The sequence below is a fragment of the Aythya ferina genome, assembly GCF_964211825.1.
Source record: "Aythya ferina genome assembly, chromosome: Z".
NCBI lineage: Eukaryota > Metazoa > Chordata > Aves > Anseriformes > Anatidae > Aythya > Aythya ferina.
Genome location: NC_140299.1, coordinates 31,627,287 through 31,650,358, shown reverse-complemented (window position 1 = coordinate 31,650,358; position 23,072 = coordinate 31,627,287). Strand labels below are relative to the sequence as shown.

Here is a 23,072-nt window from a genome sequence, read left to right as displayed (position 1 = left end):
ACATTTAAATAAACATGCTGACAAGAATTTTTGCCTTGTGGAACGGGCAGTTCAGCAGAATAACAGTTAGGCAGACATAAGAACTGAAGAACAGCAACTCAGAAACAAAAACTAGTACAGTACAGGTACATAGCCGCCAGTTCTGAGAGGTCAGTGAAAACAACCAGAGAGGCTGAGAACAGAAAGTGACTGTTGAAAGTTGAAGAGGACAGCAGAAATTAATTGCAGCAGTTGCTGTAGAGCAACATATAACAGCTTACAGCTGAAGACAGACCACAAAGCCAATACCCATGGCTTTTTGTTATTTGTTTGTTTTATAATTTAATAACCCTAAATACTCATTTCATATCATTCAAATCAGCATCTTCAAGCATACTGGATTGCTAAAAACTGCTCAGCTCAGAAAGAGAATGATGTACACAAACTCTTCAACATCTCTGAACTATGGTTAGAAATCTCAGTTTTTACATTGATTTTTCAGGAGTCATGTCTCATGTCAGTGTAAGTTTGAAAATTCTATTTTACCAGAAGTCCTATAAATTAAGTTAAATTATGTTTTTACAGAAAAGGAAAGTAAAAGAATAATTAATAAAAATGTCCTTTCCTACTTTTGAAATTTCTTCAGTTCTCTGTCCTCTTCTATTCCTGCAATAGTTGTATTTTATGTGTAAATTTATTTATTTATTTTGACAGAGTGGAATAATGTGGGAATGAACAGGAATTATATTTGAAACTGTGCCCATGCATATATCTCTCTTCTTTTATAATCCTTTCTGCATAGACTCTTAATACATAGGCATTTACCTCCCCACTGCAAACTTACAGATGGTTTCATAGAATTTCTCCTAAATGTAACTGATTTTAATGGCCTAAAGGTGGAGATCCTGTTTTCATGACATCCTGCGATCATAACATCAAGTCATGAATCATGATCTTATCTGAGTTGATTGATGAGCTCATTTTACAGGAGAAGACAAATTGGATTTTTTATTTATACTGGTGATAAAATATAATGTGTGATCTTGCTATTTTGATGATATCAGATTTTCCATTTTAATATAAATTTACTAGTAAAATCTGTAAGTACTTTCCTGACCTTTTAGTTATTTCTTAGTGCTTTTTCTTGCAGGTGAATGCTATTATCTAAGAAATAAAATATTTTATACCTTTCTTCATTCTGAAGTCTTGGCATAACTTATTTTTCATGGGTCCTGCTTAGATTAATGCTTTTGTTTGTTTGTGTATTTGTTTTAGCACCACCAAAGTTTACAAGAACACCTGTCGACCAGACAGGGGTTTCTGGAGGAGTCGCCTCATTCATCTGTCAAGCCACAGGAGACCCAAGACCTAAAATTGTCTGGAACAAAAAGGGAAAGAAAGTCAGCAATCAGAGATTTGAGGTATTAGGTCCATTGTTCTGTTCCTCTGAAAAACATAAATTCCAGTCTCACTTCAAATCGCAACATATGTGCTCTATTATCAGTGATTAAATAAAATAGCTATGACCATTGGGAATAATATAGTGGGAGCAGTTTTGTGCAGGTTTCATTTTGCAAACTAGTTATAAATAGCACTGTTAAAGGGAAAACTGCTGCTGTTGCATTCTAAACCAGCATGATCCAAATGGGGAGCCTTGGCATGCTTCAGTTCACCCTGCAAACTTTTCTGTAAAGGAGATGGGGAAAATTATTTGATCAGTGATTATTGTCCCCAGAGAGTAAGCCACCTCTGTCTGTGGCAGTGTGCACCAAGCAGGCCTAGCCTACTATGGCTTCTGCTGCCACAATTGCTTCCCACTGTTGCAGAGAAAGATGAAAGGGACATTATATTTCCTGCTGCTGCAGAGGAAATATAAAAGTTGTTTGTTTTTGATTCTTTTCTTAACAATATCCTTGGGAAAAGCTATAGAGAAAGCTGTTTCCTCTCTTTCCACAACCTTCAATTAAAGGAAACGGTGAAGATAATCTGTTCAAAGGATACAGGTTCTTTGGGGAAATAAAACAACTAATAATATTCCCTCTTTTAGTGGCAGGAAGAATTGATATCAAATATTGTATGACCTTTAACATGAAGAACAAATTCAGAAAATGGGAGAAGGCATGTATAATGGATACCAAACTGGGGCTGATAATGTATAATTTTCCTAGTGCCTCTTCACTGTTTTCACTGTTAACATGTCTCTACTTTTGCATCAGGAAAACAACTGTTTGGCAAATGACTAATTGGTGTATAAAACAGTGACACATTTTTTGAGTGATCTAAAATATATGTATAAAATGTTGAATGAATGTTGAAGTCTTCAGTGTTCATTGTTAGTAGTTTTGGGGAATATTGCTTTCACTGGGTTTCAGTTTAGACTTGTGCCAGTAGAAAAGAATTGCATTCCTTGCATAGACTATTTTCTTCTTTCCTTTTTTTTTTCTTTTTGTTCAAAATGAATTTAAAGATATTTGAAGTACTTGCAGTATGCAAAAGCTATCAATCCCTTTATTAACTTATATAGTTATTTGCTTGTTTATTTACTGCAATATGAAAAAAATAATTTAAATCAAACGTAAAAGTGACCTGATAGTGCCAGGAACCATTTGTTCCTTACAGAATATTTGCAGAGCTGTATTTGGATACAGGGGTTAACATAGAAATGTTATCATAAAATCTACGTAATTTATCCCATTCTGGTCACAAAATGTTCATTCAAGTTGACTCTTAAACAGTGAAAGATTGGGCATGTACATGTTTACCGCGGCTGAGTTTTATTTTTCAATATGTGGTGTTTTACTTGATTCATGTATTGTTTTCTGTGTGTCTATATACCTGGTTTTAGGGAGAATAGGCAAAAATACATCTGTTTTATTTCCATTAAAATGTTGGAATGCAACCACAATAAATAAATAAATAATAAATTCATTTAGTGAAATACAGAACAAGCTGTATAGTCAGGTAAGATGGAATGTATTTCAAAGAAATAGAAAACACATGCCAAGTATTTTATTTATTTTTATTTATTATAAATATTTTTTTTATTATAACCCCTGAACAGAATGCTTATAAAATATCCAAATAAAATACATGGAACATAAACATTATAAGCACTTTTATTTCCCATTAAAAATCAGAGCATTAATTCACATTGTAGAATCTCAGAATAACAACAGAGTAACGGCAGAAATGAGATTCAAAAAATACATAAGGAATCTCTGGGAAACAAGAAAAATCTGAGATTTTTTCCTTTTTTTTTTCTGGTACGTTTATTTTTATTTATGTATTTATTAGATTAATATTTTGAGTATTTCTCTGAGTTTGATTGCTTAGTAGTAGAGAACATGAAAAGGTTTTACCTGACCACTTGTCTATATAGAAGCCTAATGGATAGAGTTGGAAGAGATTTCAAGTGGCTATCTAATCCATCTTCTTTCCCAGAGATACTGAGGGTTAATTATTTATTATTATTATTATTAATTATTTATTATTTGTTATTATTATGACTGTTAGTTTTTAAATGAACTTGATAGCCTTGTACGGAGTATTGTGAATCTTGACATTTTTTCTCATGTCTAATCTGAACTTTTTGCTGGAACTTAATGTACAAAGTAATTGTTTTATCTAGTAACATGAGAACAAATTGTTTATTCCCTTCCTCTTGACAGTGAACAGGTTTTTATTTGAAGAATGTTATCATAGAATAATGTTCTTCTCACTGGATAATTCTTAAAACTGATAATTGATCAAACAGTTGGTGAGTGTGACACACCAGTCCTAAAATTAAAGGCTAAAACAACCCTTTGTAGGACTTTGCTTTAATTTTTCATTTATATTGCTTATATATATTCATTTAAATGCTATGAGTGAATGTGATATGGGAGGATTCTTTCTCTCCTCTTGCTTCAAATAAATTCGATTATACAAATTAGAAAAATAAACTTTAAGTTACTGAGATGCCTTGCTAAGAGGAAGTTAAAGAGAGATAGAATAGGGGAAAAAAAAGTGTTTTTTTTTTTTTTTTTTTTTTTTTAATATTAATATTACACCATTCTGTGTGTGTGGCAAGAGGGTGGTTCTGTTTCGCTTTTTTATTTATTTAATGTTTTGTTTTGTTTCATTGTGTTTTAATCTACTTCAGGTAGTGTGGGAGTATGAGGAATTAACTATCTGTGGAGAATTTATCACAGGAAAACTAAATTTATTTTATGATGTGTATTTTGGAGACACCAGACTTGAGACTTAAATTTGGCAATATTTTCCCAATCCAAACTGCTGCAATTGCTTTTGCTGGTCATCCAGCTAGAATTATTCAGCACTTGTATTTAAAGAAGAATGATTATTAATTTTAAGTATTATGACTGGGACTATTTGGATCCCATACTGTCATTTTTATATGCAAATAATCTGTCTGTATGCTTTTTAGGACTGTGAAATTTTCCTTTCATTCATAAACATCAATTTATCAAGAATTCTAGTTACTATTTTCTTGGACTACAGAACTGTTTTTTTCTCAGAAAAAAAAAGAAAAGATTACTTTCATATTTCCATTTAGACTTCTTCCACTCATAAGAACTGAGCATTTTCTATAATGAATATGGAAAAATAATGGGGTAATCATGATAAATTAATCATAATTCCCAACGCTGTACTTTTTTCATACTTTCAAAAAGACTAAAAATCTAAGGGATTATTTGAATAGGTTGTACCAACTCAAACATATATGCCAATAGGCATATAAATTGTATTGTTTTGTTTTGTTTTGTTTTTTTTTAATGTGCATATCAAGTGTGATTATAGCCATAAATTAATTATTTTGTAAAAATAATTAAAAAAAAAAAGACTAGTAAGTCATATATTAGTCATATCAAGATTAGTAAGTCTTGGTAAGTACCACTGACCTGAGTACTAACTTATTTTACTGACAAAGAAATTAAAGGGAAAAAAATAATAAATAGATTACTATTATTATTTAATTATAGGGAAGCCTTTTCCAACATCTGGAGTGTTGCAGCACTCACCAAAATCTGATGTGATCGTGACTGCAAAACATGAAGGAAATAATTTCATACTTTGCATGTAAAGATGAATATTTCTTGTACAAATATTATAATTTCAAAACTAAACCTGAATATTTGGCCTTGTTATTTAGTCTTTTAACTGCTACATGTGTTCTAATTTTGGAGCACTTTTTGGATAAATTTACTCACATTCTCTGGGCTGAATATATAGGTAAACTGCTCAGAAATTGCCAAGCTTATTCCACTTGTGAGCTCACAAGTGAAATGTACTTTGTGAGCAGGTTGGGAATATAGCCTGCAGCAGTACGAATTAATGTAACTGGCATCAAAATATAAAGGCCGGAAGATAAGATAATAGAGGGAGACTGGTGATCAACTTTGGGATAAAAGAGCATTAAATTACAGAATACATCTGGATTTTTTTTGTTCGCTTGTTTGTTGTGTTTTTTTTTTTGTCCTGTCCTTTCTTGAAACTCTCTTGGAGTAGCTATTGAATGTTTACTGAAGAGCAGTGTATGTTACACAGCATTGCCCATATTCACACCTTTGTTGAATTTGTACATATATTTGAAAAATGAACCTGGCTCTCATGTCACAAATACTGACAGGTCATGCACAGATTAATGGAGGGATAGGCATTTGTAACAACATCTGTGACAGCTGTTGTTTCCTTCTATAGGTAATAGAATTTGATGATGGATCTGGATCAGTTCTCAGAATACAACCACTGCGCACACCACGAGATGAAGCTATTTATGAGTGTGTGGCTTCTAACAGTGTTGGTGAAATAAGTGTGTCCACAAGACTCACTGTTTTACGTGGTAAGTTCTTTTTCAACATAGCTAACTTATTCTTAGATCATTGTAAAAGGGAGGTTTCACTCCAAGAAAATTAATTGAAGTTGTTTTCATATGGGTGTTATTATAATTCTAATGCTGTTAAATAATAACTATTTCACATAACACTTGAGTACCTTATATACTCAATTTTTGACCATAGACTGGTAATGTGGGTATGACAGAGTGGACTGAAGAAAAAAAGTAAAACGGGAATGTCTTGTGCATAACTGGTTACATACATTAATTACTGAATGAAAAACAATGTTTTATGAATGCATCTGATCTACATTTTAGTGGTGCTCTGGGTAGCTTAGCTTTGTATGATCAGCATTTATACTGAAATTTGTCCAATTAACAGTGACCTTGAAAAATTACGTGAACAGTATTTAGATGAGATTAATTAAACAGCTATAAAGTTTTTCCCCCAAGCTATCACATATAAAACCAAAAGAAAAAAAAAAAAAAAAAAAGAGGGGGTAGGAGAGGGGGAGGACTTTTTCAATTTCAAATATACATGTTACCTGAACTATTTTTTCAGGTAGAACTACCTTTCTATTTTGGCAATAATTTTTTGAATATAGGAAAGGAAAATTCATTTTTTTCATTGTCCTGCAGGGGTGAGGATATATATGTTCTTCCAAGACTGTTGTCTAGTAGTACTTCTTATCATTTTGTAAGTACTTCGTATAGTAGTAAGTGCTAGTAGTCAAATGACCTGAATGCTTCATTCTGTCTGCTGGAGATAAATGGAAACTGGATTTGTAGACACTTTATGAAATATCACTCTTCAGTTTGGAGGGGTGCTTTTACAGCTGAAGATTACTGTTTTGCATTGTGATATCACATTGCATTATTTGTTTTGCAGAAATAACTGCTAAGGGCCTGTTTACATGAACTGATGATGTCTGCTTGACAGAATTTAGAGAACTTTTTTGAACGGTTTAAACACATTTTCTTTTTGTTCCTTCTGTCCCAACAAACTTATGGAGACAAGAAGACTTCTTCTCTCTTTTTTTTTTTTTTTTTTTTTTTTTTTTCTGGAGTTTGGATTTCTCTCTCTCTCTCTCTCTATGTATAAATATATATTTCTATACTTCTATTAACTGTTCCCGTCACTGTGGATAATCCTGGTGTTACTTTTGGAGTCAAAGAACAACAATACACACTTCCTAGAGGTAGTCTGTTGTAAACAAATCTTTTTAATATTTAAAGTTGTTCTCTCTAATGCCAAGATTGTTTGTTCTGTTATCTTTTAAAAAACTATTCTTGGCATAGACAGCGAAAATGGGAAGACTGATAATTAGGTTCAGCATCATGGATTTGTTCCTAACTTTCTGAGATGCATTTTTCCCTTCATTGTTTTGAATAAAGAAAACATTGTTTATGTGCAGCTTCCATGCAGTTTAAAATGAACATAAAACTATATTTTCATACTGCATTAAAAGTTCGGTAAATTAAAAAGAGATGCAAAAAGAGAGAAGGAATAATTAATAATAATAATAATAATAATACAATTAGGAAACCCAGATGGAAGAAGTTTTCTTTGCTTTCAGAATTTCATGAAATGTATTTACAAGACTCTCTGGTCTTGAAATGTGCAAGCAAGTTTTTTTTTTATATTATCCTAAATGAAGAAAAATTCTCATGTTGAGGTTTGTAGAAAAGAAGTAACAGCATTCATCTCTATTGAGGGCTGTAAAGGTTGGAAAAGGCAGATTGTCAACACCAACTGACTGTAGATCTGTTTCTTTGCTACACCTGTTGATTATTTAATTGTAAGGCATATGTGGTCTTTGCTACTTATTTCTTTCTCAGATATCTTATTGCTATTTACAATACTAGCATTAGGTTCTGTATGAAAAAGTTCATTATTATATGCATATGCAAATACCAGATGAACAAAAACTGAATGCTATTATTTGTGAGGATAAATATTTAAGTCAATTTAAATTTAAATTAATTACAGGTTGATTGTCTAATTAAAATGTATGAAATCTGGAAGAATATGTGTTGTTTCCAGCCACGATACTTATGGCTTTTGCAACAGATGTAATATATTTTGGCCTCAGGAATAGGTTTAGGTATTGAATATGAAACTGAGAATATGCAAGAGCTCATGAACATACTGAGACTGTAGATTCAGAAAAAGGAATAACAGAGAAATTAAAAAAAAAAAAAAAAGGAATTACAGAGAAAAGTAAGAACCGTACAGAGTAGCATCACATTGTAAGGAAATTTTGTCAGGGTTAAAATTCTGAGGTGCTTTAAATACAGTGACTCTGTTGATTTCCATGACAAATGATTATTCAGTCCTACGTATACTAACCTAGAAGATAAGTAATTTTGTTATAACCTACTTTGCAATCTTTCACAAATCTTTATGTTGTACAGTCTTCAAAACTAGCCTTGTGGAAGAAACTCCAACTGATTATGTCTTTATGCGAAAGAGTATTTGCTCTGCTCATAGCTGCTGTAGGAATAAACACACAATAAAGGTGTGAAAAGGATTTAACTGATATAATCCAATGCCAAACAGATTGGAGTGAGTTGCATCTGTGGTCCACTTACACTTTACTCATCAGAGTATGTATGACTCTGGATTGCAGAAGATACACACATTAACTTCTGTGTTTTTCAAATCTTTCCGTAAAGGTGCTATCACAGACCCAAGTTGGCATTTGTGCTCAGTCTTGCACAAAAGGAAATCTTGGAGAGGAAGTCTGAGTTAACCCACAGTTAACCCACAAGCACTGCCATCCTAATATGTGAGGTTGATGAAATTAGGGTATTTCTAGGAGTTAAAATATCCACCTATATGCATTTTTGTTTTGTTTCGTTTTAATTTAATCCATTTTAACTGGGTAGCCTATAAAACATTTTACCATGACAGAACAGAAATATTTTTGCCAATAAATACGTATTTTAGAGCCAAACTTGACATTTTTCTCTCTTTGGAAGTATATTGTAACAGCAGTTTCATTCACTACAACTATTACCTAGTTTCATTAGGTTCGTGCATAGCAGAGCCAAAGGGTTAGGACTTTTTCTGTTACCAGAATAAATAAGAACGCAAGAAAAACTTTTACTTGCTAGGATGAATATAGTGACTGCCTGGACTAAGAGCCTTAGATAAATTAAAACTATTTTGTTTGCTCGTTTGTTTTGTTTTGTTTTTCTTTATATAAGGTAGGCAACTGCTTTCCAGGACACATTCACTTACATGAAAATGCTCATCTCACAGAAAGTAAGGCTTTTAAGGATAAGCCTCCTTCCAGACAAGAAGGGTCTATATATTTCTTTTGGAGGCCTTTGTTTTCAAAATTCATATTGAGAACCATATGACTGGAACAATATTTTGATGTATTCATTCAACATTATCAGTGTTCAATTGGCTATGGAAAACAATAAAGTGGTAGTATCTTCCCATACTCTGCAGACGTTACAGATAGAATGGCTTTCCTTTTGTTTGTCTGTCCTTTTTCTTTTTAAAGTCATGTAATAGTGTTTTTTGGACTTGCAAATGGTGGATAACAGACATTTTTAATGGCTATAGACATTCTGGCAAGTATCACATGCAAAAATATAAATTCGAAAGGAAGGGTACCTCCCTGTCCTGCTGTAGTCAAGAAATCAGCAACACTGCCATTATGTTAATTTTAAGAAATACTGTTTTGTGTTTGTTTGTTTGTTTTGTTTTGATTTTTAAAGTGAATTCTTATTATCATTCCTAGCTGAAATTCTGCCATGACCATGTGGACCCCAAGCATTTTAATTTCAGCTGCCTTCTCAGATAGTAGATGTTTGCAACACAGAGTAGTGCAGGTTTTAAGCAGTGGTGGAGAAGGCACAGTAGAGCTGAATACCTAGGTATTTGTTTTGCTTTTTGCTTATTATCTGAAAAGTAAAGAGAGAGATTACATAGTATATTAAAAAAAAAAAAAAAAAAAAAAAAAAAAAGTAGGTTGTTTTCTGAGCCCACTATTTTCTCTATTATTGTTGATTGTATTGTGATAATAGTAAAATTACTAATGTAGAGAATTTTTGTGAAGCAGGCACTGTATAAGGAAGGAAGAATTAAAGTAAATGGGAAGTGCCTAGGGCAGATATTCCTCTCTTATGCACTTTAGAAAGTGATTGATTTAATGTCAAACAGTCATTACTGCAAAAAATAAAAAGTGAAATATTTACTGAACTGTAAGCGTTTCCCTGTCTATTCATACACAAAGAGATTGAGGTACAGATAACTGAGAGAGATGATGTTTATTACACTCTCAGAAGTCAAATAAACATTTCCATGCTATTAAAAAATGCATCCAAGGTACATTTTTTATTTCTGCTGCCAGCAACAGATTCCATGATAATAGAAGCTCATTTCTGTATTTTCACTGTACCCAGTAGTACTGAAACGAGAAGGAACTATTCTAAAGTAATCTGTCATCTGGGACAGCTATCTTTGAGGGCATGGAAATTAGACAAATGGAGTGGCACGGCTGTAGTGTTCAAAAATGCACTGTGGGATGTATCTCATTTCTAGACAAATGGGAGGAAGAACTATACATATTCGGGGTATTAGCTGCCTGGTAGGAAAAATTAGTTCATGTTCCAGCTAGAGCTGTATAAGCTTTGTATACCAATGTTTACCTGACTTGACTGTTCACTGTGTAGTCATAATGATTGTTGCCAGGGGGGCTGCTGGTAGGACAGACCATTGAAAGTAAAATAAAGACTAACAGGGAAAGCAAGAAAATACCTATGTAATAACTTCATACACTGGAAAGATGTTTATCTCAAACATATGTTGCATGTGGAGCCAAAGGAGTTTCCCAAACTTCCTCAACTTTCAGTGAGCACGATACAGATTACATACAGTCACCTTTTGACTAGAATTAGCACACAGAATCACAGAATTTCTAGGTTGGAAGAGACCTCAAGATCATCGAGTCCAACCTCTGACCTAACACTAACAGTCCCCACATGTTCATTACAGTTCTATTTTTATTATGCCTCTTTTTGAAGAGGAAGACTGTTGTTCCTGCTGTGAAAATAGTACTTTGCAATTTAAGTTATAAAGTCTCTCCTGAGGAACTGAGCAAGGAAGATTAAGTAACAAAACACATCTGCTTGATACTCACACAAAAGGATTTTGAGAAAAAGTGAAACAAACAGAAAGGTAGCCAATACAACTTAAATTTAAAAAAAAAAAAAAAAAAAAAAGGAAAAAAGAGTGAAAAAAAATATTGAATAGCATGCAGATTCCTTGAAATGGCTAAGAAAGTAGTAGAGCACTAGGAATATTTAGATGTAACTTTATAAACTATTTTCAAATCTTTTCTATGGGTATGGGAATGTAGGTAGGGCAAACAAAAACACTTGCCTTCCATGCAGCATAATTTGAAACACTTAATGACTTACCATCTCTATAAAGATGGGCATGGCCAGGTGTTTTAACCAATTAGTCAGAATATATAAAATATATTTTGAAATGCATAATCCATTTCCCATTGCTGACTTATAACGTATATGTGTGTTTTCAGTTCCTTTCTAGTATAGGGACATAGTGGTGACTAATGGTAACGGTTGAGAAAGTACTGCACTTTACAAATTCTGTAAAAAACAGTAAACTTATAAGAGCCTATTACTATAAATATGTGATGCAAGGTATTGAGTTCAATTTCTAGGTATGTATATTTGACATTAGTGATTTCAATTATCTGTTGTGGGCTTTTGTGTCATTCTTTATAAACCTGCTGTTTATAGTCATTTAAAACAAATGAAAATGACTGCATAGTTGCTGTAGGTTTTCTGATTTTCTGGTTAATGCCTAATCTTATGATTTTAATAGTTAATACCTTTTTGTACCTCTCCTGCCAATTTCCATCTATTTCCTAGATGGAAAATTTATCAAACATATTTTTGCAGCACTCTTATAATAGCTTGGTAGCACTTTAATAGTAGAAGTAATAGTAGTAGTAGCACTAGTAGCAGTGTCAATTTTGATTTTGTACTAACTACATATTTTCCTTTTTTTTGCACACCATGTTATTATAAAGAACCTCTTACAATATAAAGCTAAAGCTTTAAGTCAGAAAGCTGCTTCTAAAACGCAGAGCAGTCACTTAAAAATAAAAAAAAGTAATTAATATCAAATTTCTTGATTGTAAATATCAATACTGGTAGTCAAGTAGTCAATACCTTGTATTCAAGAATTTCAATGATGAGTAATTATTTTAGAAAATTAATAGTCTGGACAATTAATAAGACCTTTTAAGATGTTTTAAAAAGGTATTCATCCATAGCCATGAGAACATTTTGAAACATTTGTCCTAACTTTATTTCCTATAAACAATATTGTTTTATCTTGAAAGTATTGTTTTATCTTGAAGTTTCAGTTCTTTGTTAACCTACATATTTTTTTTGAACATGATTGGTCATATAGATTTATTAGCATGATGAAAATACACAAAAGAACTTTTCCTGCTACCAACTAGTAATAACAGCTATGGGTATGCCTTTGTAAAGGTCTTTTGTTTTGTTTTGTTTTGTTTTTTTGTTTGTTTTGTTTTTGTTTTCTCTTCCTGCTGTTCCTCACTGAATTTCATCTTTCACTGGATTTCATCCACTCAAGTTTATGTTTTATGTACAATAGGCATAAAATTAACTAGTTCAGTTTCATGCATTTGTACATATTCACAGGATCAATTTTAATTTTTGAAATATTAACAGTTGTAGAAAATGATTAATACCTGGTATTTGCAAGGCAGTGTGGATGGTCCTAAGACAAGAAACATTGTTTTGAAATCTGTCAGCTGGCTATATATCTGTAATACACATTAAAAAAAAAAAAAAAAAAAAAAAAAAAAGCTTGTGGATGTTTTTCAGGGATCTGACAGTTGTTGTGATCTAAGAAGAGGAATTGAAATAATACCAGACAAAGGAGGGCAGTTTTATTTAGCTTGAAATAATTCTTCACCAGACAGTTTTGGCTAAGAATGTACACCTGTTAAATACTTTCAGGCAACAGTTCAATGACTAATTTTAACATGACTCCCATCTGGGTTTTCCCACTCTTGTGTATAATAACTTCATATAGTGTCATAGCCATCTTTGATAAAAAGGAAATATGTCAGCCGCTTCGAAAACACAAACTAAGCCATCCTGAGCAAATTATTTTAAAACACATTTGTTTTATATGTTTTTACCACTCACTGATATGTACGATGATTCACCCCTTTTCCTAGACAGTCCCATAATCACCAGAAATCAGTCAGGAACATGTAGCATTGAGAACAAAGAATTACGAGGCGGAAGAGGAATATTTCCTCTTCCAGTCTACCCTTGCAGAACCAGTATTAAAACATGTAACAATGAATTGGATCAAATTAAAATAAAATCTTTCTCTGAAAAGCCATGAGCTGCTGTAAACAATGGGTTACCATTTTGATCTGTTTCCTCAAAGACGGACCCGTATACAAACATTCACAGACATGATGTTATGAATGTTATGAATTCATAACATGAATGTTATGAATTTCTACACAGGAAAAGGCGGAGGATTAACTACATGCACAACTGCTAGCTGTTCTGCATGAGGATAGGTTTTTTAGTATTCTGTTCATGATTTCCATGTATTGCAAAATTATGTGTCTGTACACATAAATAAGAAAAACTAACTATTTTTCATTTTCTATCTCTCTATAAGGTAAGTCAATTTAAATAATTCAATTTTAGGATGAGTAGTTAATAATTAACCATTTGTATATCTTAATTGATATACAAATAAGTACTATACTATATATATATATTTGACACCAAAATTCTTAGAATGCACTCACTTTTCCTGAGATTACTATTACACATATGTTCAAGGTCCTCGCCCTCGTTTAGAGAGTCCTATTGGATCTGTATTGGGGTTTAAGATTATGCAAGCTTTCATCGTTTCTGGCAGTGGCCAGAAACCACTGCCTTGACTGAAGTCAAGGCCTTAATCAAACCACTGGCATTAACTTAATGCCAAATGCCATATTCCATGTTGTAGTTGTAATCTGTGGCCTCAGTTCTACCCACTCAATTCAACACACCCTTATGATATATAGTAGCAATGTAATTGTCATTACTGCACCATATGAAGGTAAAATTCATACCACAATTCCAGGGAATGTTTTGATGTCAATATTCTATATTGACTGAAAAAAAAAAAAAATCCAATAACAAAACAAAAAAAAAGTTCTAGAGATTGTTTGAGGGGATGACACAATGATTAGTTTCTCAACCTCAGACAGTGTCAACATTATCTGTAAGTAACTGCTGGTGGTAGCAGCTTGGTAGGTTTCAACTTAATTGTTGTCATAGTAAATATTTATATGAAATGCCTAATAGAGCATAATAAAACCAAGACAATTACTAAAAAAAAAAAAGACATTCATATAGAAGGTCCATCTTTAGCTTTCCAGGCTACTGGCTTCTGTGAATGCTTGTTTTTTATCAAGTACACCATTAGGATGACAGAAATGTGTACTGAAATGTAGGACAAGGTTGAGACTATAGTACTGATGTAACAAAATTAAATTCATTTTAATGCAATAAGTGCTAATCTTCAAATACAGGAAAAGCCTAGTGAGAAAGCTTTCTCATGTATATCTGAAAATGTAATTTAAAAATTAAAGAAACGTTATGCAATATTTCAGCTTCGTTAGCCTGGCAATAGGTTTGAAAATAGTATTTATTGCTGTGATTGTTAAGTTTGGAGTGACTTGTCATAGGAAGCAAAAAAATAAAAGAGAAGAATACATGCCAAAAAATATTTAACATATTCTGGGCAAACATATAAGCATTAAAAGGAAGGTGACATTCAATGGATCATGTAAAACATGCATATTTTGATTGCTAGCACTAGTAATAAACAAATTCTGAACTAACAACTTTTAATTGATTCAACAAAGCAAAGGGAGTTTCTTTGCACTAATATGGTAAAATGCTGAAAGAACTGTGAGTTAAGTGGTTTCATGGAGATGTAAAAAACTTCTATGAATGCTCAGATGTACACATGATACAAAATCCTGTTATACATTTCACTCCAGGTACTACAGTACTTGCTGTAAACTGATATGTAATTCTGCTGCTTACTTGCTACTGTCCCATTTATCTCAGAATCTTAGCAAAGATACGTTAATAAAGTTACCATTTACTGGTTCAGTAGTAATGGAATTTCTTCATCTTCCCTTAGAAACAGGTAAATCATGTGCAAAAGTGTTACTTAAATTCAGCATGACTTAAATTATTCCATTAAAAATGTTTTTCTGTAAAAAAATACCACAGAGGATCTGCTATAATTTAAAAAGTTAGTGACATTTTAGCACCTATATTATATTGAATGCATCTTGTGACATACAGTGCCAGGACATACCTAAGATAACAACAGCAAAACAAAATCATAGAAACAGAGAATCATAGAATGGTTTGAGTTGGAAGAGAGCCTAAAGATCATCTAGTTCAAATCCCTCTGCCATGGGCAAGGTCACCTTCCACTAGACCAGGTTGCTCAAATCCACATCCAACCACAAATTCGCTGGGCAACTTGTTCCAGTGCCTTACCACCCTCATAGTAAAGAATTTCTTTCTAATGTCTAATCTAAATCTACCGTTTTTTAGTTGGAAACCCTTATTCCTTGTCCTATGACTATACTCCCTGAGAGAGTCTTTCCTGTAGGCCCTCTTTAGGTACTGGAAGGTTACTGTAAGGTCTCCCTGGAACCATGTAATTTATTTTAATAAAATATATCAACTTGTCTTAGATGGCATTATCAGCCTAGTTACTAAGATAAACCAATCTGTGTAGACATCCTCTATCTTAATGTTCACACACAGATTTATTTGGTTTTTGGCTGTATAGATAAGGAAGATTATCTAGGGAATCCTCTTCATTGTACCTGCAGAAAAATGACTTTCAAGGAAAGTGAATTGAGAGGCTGAAAAGTTGCCAGATTTTTATTTTTTTTTTTTCTTCAAAAAGCTACTGTCACTTGGGACTTGATTTATGGCAAGAAGATGAAGCCAAGTGTAGAAAAGACATTAGTAAACCCAAAAGCAATCATCTGTTGTTGTGGCATGTTTCATACAGCAGGCAGAGGACTGAACTGAGTATGCTGCAGTCAGTGAGAAAACTGTCTTCTTAGCTAGACTTCAGATCAGTCATATAATGAATTAGGTAGTTAGTTGCAAAATGTCATAAACAAAGAAACAAGCAGAAAAAATCTCAGGCTCTACCATTCACATTTTTCATAACGAGAAACATAAAAATAAGCTTATTGGTAGTTTCTCTGACAAACGCTGTGTACTTTCTACATGTTTTTAAGGCATACTATGATATTTTGAAATTCTGTTTATTTGGGCATGGGCGATTAATGTTGTTTGTTTTGCTTAAATACTGAGACAGTAGAGGATAGGGCTTAATGTGAGATGCTCATGTTTTTGTTGATGTTGTTGAGTTGCCTAAACTAAAGGGACTTTGTAAGCATCCTTAAATAGTGACCTAATTTTCACGTTCTAAATGTAGTGTTCCTCCCCAGCTTTTCCATAGGTCCCCTTTAGGTACCGGAAGTCTGCTGTAAGGTCTCCTCCTCTTCTCCAGGCAGAACAAGCCCTCACCCTATCTTTGTAGGAGAGGTGCTCCAGCCCTTTGATCATCTTTGTGGCCCTTCTCTGGACTTGCTTTAGCAGGTCAATGTCTTTCTTATGCTGTGGTTGCTGTGGGACCCACAGCATCATATTTCATGAAAGAAGAAAGAAAACTGAATCTGTTATGAACCCTATTGAAACTGATGTAGCCATCATGATTAATACATATATATATATATATATACAGCCATGAAATCTAGATTTTGAGCCTTATGTGGCAGCAGTGCTGAAACGTAGAGCCAACCAAAATGAACAGCATTTTCTACTGCTTTGAATGACAATTTGTTAAGTTTATGGTGAGAGGAGAGAGACTTCATTTCTATGTGTTTTAAAATTTTAAATTTTAGCATAAGTAATTACACTGGATAAACTTCAGTCAATTTTTATTAAGGGCATACAATAAAATTAATTTTCCCTTTACCAGAGAACTTTCAGCTCCTTGTTCCATATATCTGATTTTTCCTAGCAATAACTTTGGCGTAGACAGCAGAAAAACAAAATCAGCCATCAACTTTATTGATCTTAAAAATCAACAATCACTCTAAAGAGTACAAAACACTCTTCACTATATCAGTTGGCTCTGAGGTTCACCACTATTGCCCTAACTTTTTGTTTTCCTGCTATCTCAACGTTTAATAGTGCCTTTTCTAAGGCACTGTTATATCATCATTTCATGGAGACTTCATTTCTATGTTTTAAAAAATTAAATTTCAAAATGTCTGAATTGGTTAGGTGGCTAAATAGGTAAGTAGTCACATTTGCATAGAGATCGATAAGTTTTACATATAAAGGTCTGATCTGTCTTTGAGGCGGATGTCTTTGATTCTTTTTGTGGCCTGTAAAATTAAACTGTTTAGTAAAGGAGAAGATCACAAGACTTGATTTATTGCGCAGATTGCTGATGAAGGAAGAATGAAGTAACGACAAGGAGACAGAAAGAGATATCTTTTAGAAGTCTTTTCTGATGGAAAATAGATTACAGTCCTCATGTTGCACTTAAGTTTTTTTCTTTCTTTCTATTTATAATTAAAGTTACCTGTACTAAAAATTTTGTACAACGTACAAAAAAATGCTGATGCTGCCATTTTTACATAGTATAGTATAATATAACATGATACCATATTTTATCAAGGTAGTGCAGGAAGATCAACAAAAATAATAACATTCTCTCAAATGCCAATGTTTTGATAATATAAGGGTAGCTGACTACAAGTTACAGAAGGTATAAGGGAAAGAGCAAACACATCATCAGCTGTGACGTTAAAGGACATATTTTGGGAATTATGAGGTTCATCACCCCTTCAAAAACAGCTCTGAGAATGGAATAAATTGAGGAATGATTTGCTACTGTGTCTGTATGGATACACAATCTATTCCAGCCCTACCTCACAAAAATTACTTGCTCCAAACAGAGGAAGTCTGGCCAACATGAATAGGTCTAGAAAATACTTACTTCTATGTTTGTTGTTGTTGTTGTTGTTGTTGTTTTTTGTTTGTTTGTTTTTGTTTTTTTTTTTTGTTTGTTTGTTTGTTTTCTGGCATATTTTCATTATTTAGAGATACTGCATCATTGTACCTCAGGCAAATAGAGCTGGTACGCATAAAGTCTGCAGTGTGTACTCTACCTCTAGGAGAGGAGTGGACTGAATAAAATTAATTTGTCTGTAAATGTAAAGTATGGACATAGGGGTAAAAAAAAAAAGAGCAAATTATAAAAACAATATATACTGTAGACAAAAATTAGACAAAATATGTAAATGCTGCACTAAAAGTACAGTAAATTTTATTCTTAGAAAGAAAACTAATTTTGGGGGAGTTGCTGTTTATCTTGAGCAATGGGAAATGTTTCAGAGAATGAATTCTTTATTTTACCCTTCCACTCCCCAATCAACATTAAATGAATATTTAATTAATTAATTTTAATTATTAACTTCCCTTTTCCTAGTTGCAGGAACTGGCACGAGCTGCGTAAACCCATTGTTTATACTTACTTTCAAAGGAGATAAAATCTAGCTTCCCATAGGAAGGGGTAAATAATTCAGGGTGTGTGCTGTGCATAAGAATTTTTTCACTGTATTAAAATATTATGTTTAGCCAAAACTCTGTGTGGTATGAAACTTCTCCAATGTTTTCATTGCAGTATACTACAATAGCAGGAATTTTGTTTTCATGTCGAGTAAGTGGTCATAGCTCAGGTGCATATTGTCTCCTGGCAACAGTTCTCTGTTAGCTCAAAGCCAGTAAGGAAAATGAGAAGCATATTGCTGCTTTTTAATTTTTAGGACTATTTTATTGATTTTAGAAATGATCACAATGAGCAGTAGTAGACTCTGTACTGCAAATGATTATATTATTTTTTTGTGAGTTTTAATGAATAACTGCTAACTAATTATTTTTCACTTGTGTTGTCTTAATACTAGAGTAATTAAAAGGAAATTTCTGATGATAAAAAGGCCATTTATTAAATCATTTAAGAGCTACAGTATGGATCACTAGTGCTGTTTCATTTAGAGAGTGGCACAATTTTGTGGAGTGGCAGCTGCTAAGAGATATGTGAAGAATCCTGAATGTGGAATCTCAGAGTGAATGCCAGGGGAATGGAATTTAAATTCATCCAAGTCTTAAATAGTTTATAATAAATGTTTATTTAATCATAAGAAAATGATGATAGACAACGTATTTGTGTTACTCAAGAAAGTAATATAAAAACTCCCAAACCACATTTCTTCAGGTAAAGTAAATTGCAATTCTTACAAATTAAATAAAATAGCGTTATGGGAGCAAATGAAAATGGTGTGCACAAATAATTAGTTTGCTGCTCTAATTAATTTCATCTGGTAAAGATATGAATACAGACTGGTATGTCTCTTGCCATCCATTTTTGTCTTGTTTTTCTAATTTATGGTCAGCCCAAATCTTGTTTTTCTACAAAAGTTTTTGTCTGTCATTTTCAGGGTATGGCAAAATCATATCAACAGAATCACATTTAAATAGATAGACACAAAAGATCAAGACATTTGTGATATGAACAACTGCTGCACATAAATCCTTCTATCATCAAAAAGACCAATATAAGCAGGGCTTGTCAAGGGCGGAACTGTTACTGTTGCTAGCTAGTTAGGGCCATGCTTTCTATGCTTGAATCCATTGTTTTATGATATGACATGGTAATGGAATAACCATTCCATAACAGGAATGGATAACAATTAAGTGCTTGAGCTTAGGTCTTGTTTTCTGCAATTGATTTACATTAAATTACCCAGTCTTAACTTTACCTGCATGGTAGTAAATTATGTTTATAGGCAATCTCAGAGCCAAGTGTTTGACATGGATATTTTCCAAGTTTAAGTTTTCTCACCTACACTTAGAGAGTTCTGCAGTTTTGGTATGCCTCTAATGACATCTAAATGGATGTTTGAATTGTTGTTAATTAATAGTGAAAAATATTTCTCCTGATATTTCTTCACAACGTGCCCATTACACATCTCAACCCATCACACATTTTGTATTGTAGTTCTAGATTTTGGGAGAACAGCTTTCTCTTTAAACTAAGGCAAGAAAATTTCAAATAGGTGGAGAACAATAGATATACCACATTTTAGCACTGAAAGGAACATTCTTATACAGGACTGTTTTTAAGACATGTTAAGTATCTACCTTTTTTTTTTTTCTTTTTCTTTTTTTTTTTCTTTTTAGAGTGGAGAAACTAACACATCTAATTTTCAGTTAAATATTAACATTATTTTAACATGCAGTTAAAAATTAACATTACTAAATATTGTAATGTCTTCTTCACCATAAGTCGGGCTTAAAGTTTTGATTATGAAATTTGCATTCTGATCTATTTTGCCTATTCCTTAGAGGTAGAAGATAACCAACCAATCCCAGCCTAATTTGCATACATGAGAGATACAAAGATACTCACAGTGGAGTCTTCTGGCTGTTTATTGGACCGTAATTTGTTGTTTGTTTGTTTGTTTTGTTTACTTTTTCTTTTAAAATTGATCACATATTTGAAAGTGTGTTTTCTGTTTCAGACATGTAGCTTGAGTATCAAATTTAAATTTGCTTTGATGACTGTGAGAAATTCCATAAACATAAATGGGCTTGAGGATTTGATGTTTGGGGCCAAAGAAGTTACTCTGTTGTGAAGGCTCCATAATAACCATCTAAATCCATGATTTCACTAAGATCCTTAAAATTGACTACAAACAGCAATGGACTGCAAACAAAAATTGACTATAAGCAAAGTCAATAAAATTGGCTTTATCTAAAGTAACTCAGTACATTCTTTATCTTGGACTTCTTGAATCTAGCAGTAGGATCTTACAATTTCTCAGAGTTTGCCAGATCAACACTGGAATAAAAACAAGGTGTTTGGAATCTGTGAAGTATTAAACACAGTTTTAAGTGTTTTACTCTTCCTTGGGAAATAATCTTTGTATGCTACCTTTTCTGTAGAATGTTAAACAGGTTTGAATACTGTTCTCAATCACAAGTCATAAATATAAATATTTTTACAGTTGTTATTGTTCTTTCAAGATACAGCTTGCAGTCTTCACATCGGAATTATTTTAGGACATTATATCAGTTTAATTCCATCTGGAGCTCACAATCAGATGTGCATATAACTGTTTCTTATACAGATTTAATCTATATAAGAAAATAAAATTAGTGAATATTTCATATCTATGAAGATAAAATATTTATGTCAGGGACAGGATCTCTATTTACATTCTTCACCTGTTTTAAATTTACAAAGAGGCTTCAAAGTTCAAAGGTCCTATCTTCTGAAATAGAGGTCCATTTTTTCACGTGTCTCTGGAGAGATATCCACATGTAGAAAAATTATACATTTACAGCTTTTGTCTGTCTGTTACAAATCTTACAATGGAACTGTAAGATTACTTTCTTGGTTTCAAAAGAATGTGTTAGACCTTTTCTGCTTTGAGAATTTTATCATAGTGTTAAATGATAATCCTGCTTAGCTGTAGTCTTCCTAAGGAATGTTTATGTAAACCCTTACATTTAAATTTGAAATAGGTTAGAGGCATTGTCATGGGCAGTGTGAGGGACAGTGTGATTGGATTTACCAATAATCATTGACTTTCCATCACAAGTACTGCCAGAGTGCCACTGTTTTAACTTGAATGAGCATTCCTCTGACTCATTGAAGTGCCACACAGAAATAACAGTTGCTTCTCATAAAGTCAACTGCAAAACGAAAGCATACCCTGAGGTTATTGTTATTGCTGTTTTAAAATTACAGACCCTAGATTTACTTGTTAAGACTTGATATTTGCATTTCACAGTAATAAAAAGGATGTTTATTTGATGACTTTTAAATGGCTATGCTGCTCATTTCCATGATATTTGGCAAAATAAGCATGCATTTGTAAAGCAAAATGGGAACTGGAAAACCATCCATTGAAAATGAATGGATGGCAACACAAACACGATTTCTTTTTTCATTTATTTTATTGCCACTTATTTTGGCTTTTTTTTTTTTTTTTTTTTTTTTTAATTCTGTCCATCCTCATTCTATGTACATTTATTTCTGTCAAAGCAAGTGTGTCTTCAACTGAGTGGGCCAGTAAGCAGTTCTTTTTAAAGGATTATAATAGTTCCAATAGGTTAGTAAATGTAAGGAGGTCATGTGTTGACACACAGCCCCCAATACTATACAGGGGGCTGACTGAATCTCATCTGCAAACTGTATTGCCTTTCATTGGTAACTGATCTACCACCTATTTCTAGCAATGCAGAATATTTATGCAATTTGCAGACAGGGGACTGTGGAGTAGCTCCACCTTTGTGTTCTAAGAATACCAGTTCTAACTGTGTATTTTTTGAGAGCAGACAAAAAATACAAAGGACCCTAAGCAGCAAATCACTAGATGCTGGGGTAACACACTGAGGAAGGGTTGTTATGTATTTGGCCTCTTACACTTTTTCTTTAGCATCAGTGGCCATTGACGTAAAAAGTATACTGAGCTAAGTATCTCTGTGGTTTGCGTACAGTGGCTGTTTTATGTTCTTGACATACACCTGTGGAAAGACAGCTTCATAAACTGCATAGCAAGATGTTTAAATAATTTCAACAGAAAATGAATGACATTTCTATCTCTCTTCATATCAGAAAAATAAATAAATAAATGGCACTGAGGACAAAAAATAAATAAAAACTGTACACTTCTGTTCCCATCCCCTCCCCCCCCCCCCCCCCCCCCCAATACAAAACGAAATTGTTTTGAAATTAAGACCAATAGTTAACTCCAATTATTTTAGGCACTGTTAGCCTACATAAATATTAACCTGTCAAGTGATAAAACATGCTAAATAGACCTACGTTAATGTAACATCGTCATTGTTTTAATGTCTTTTGAAGCACACTATTTTTAACAAAGTGATTTCTTGAAGAAGTGGCTGACAGAATAGATTCCTTTAATGGTGCCCAAGGAAGAGAAGAATTTGACAACTTAACAGGTTATTTCCATATATATTGCCAAAAGAAAACACATCTTCTAAACAGTATTATTTTTAACAGTTTTGAATTCAA

The 23,072-nt window shown here is 32.9% G+C and overlaps 1 protein-coding gene across 16 annotated transcripts in view; it reads left to right on the top strand.

Moving 5' to 3' along the window:
- The window catches only part of PTPRD (protein tyrosine phosphatase receptor type D), a 1,303,784-nt gene that overhangs the window by 1,063,373 nt on the left and 217,339 nt on the right, over positions 1 to 23,072 (top strand). For all 16 annotated transcript variants that reach the window (XM_084505446.1, XM_084505445.1, XM_084505434.1 and 13 more), the window contains 2 exons: positions 1,255 to 1,400; positions 5,680 to 5,821. In XM_084505446.1, the coding sequence (XP_084361572.1) occupies positions 1,255 to 1,400; positions 5,680 to 5,821 (288 nt within the window). The remainder of the gene's footprint in view (positions 1 to 1,254; positions 1,401 to 5,679; positions 5,822 to 23,072) is intronic.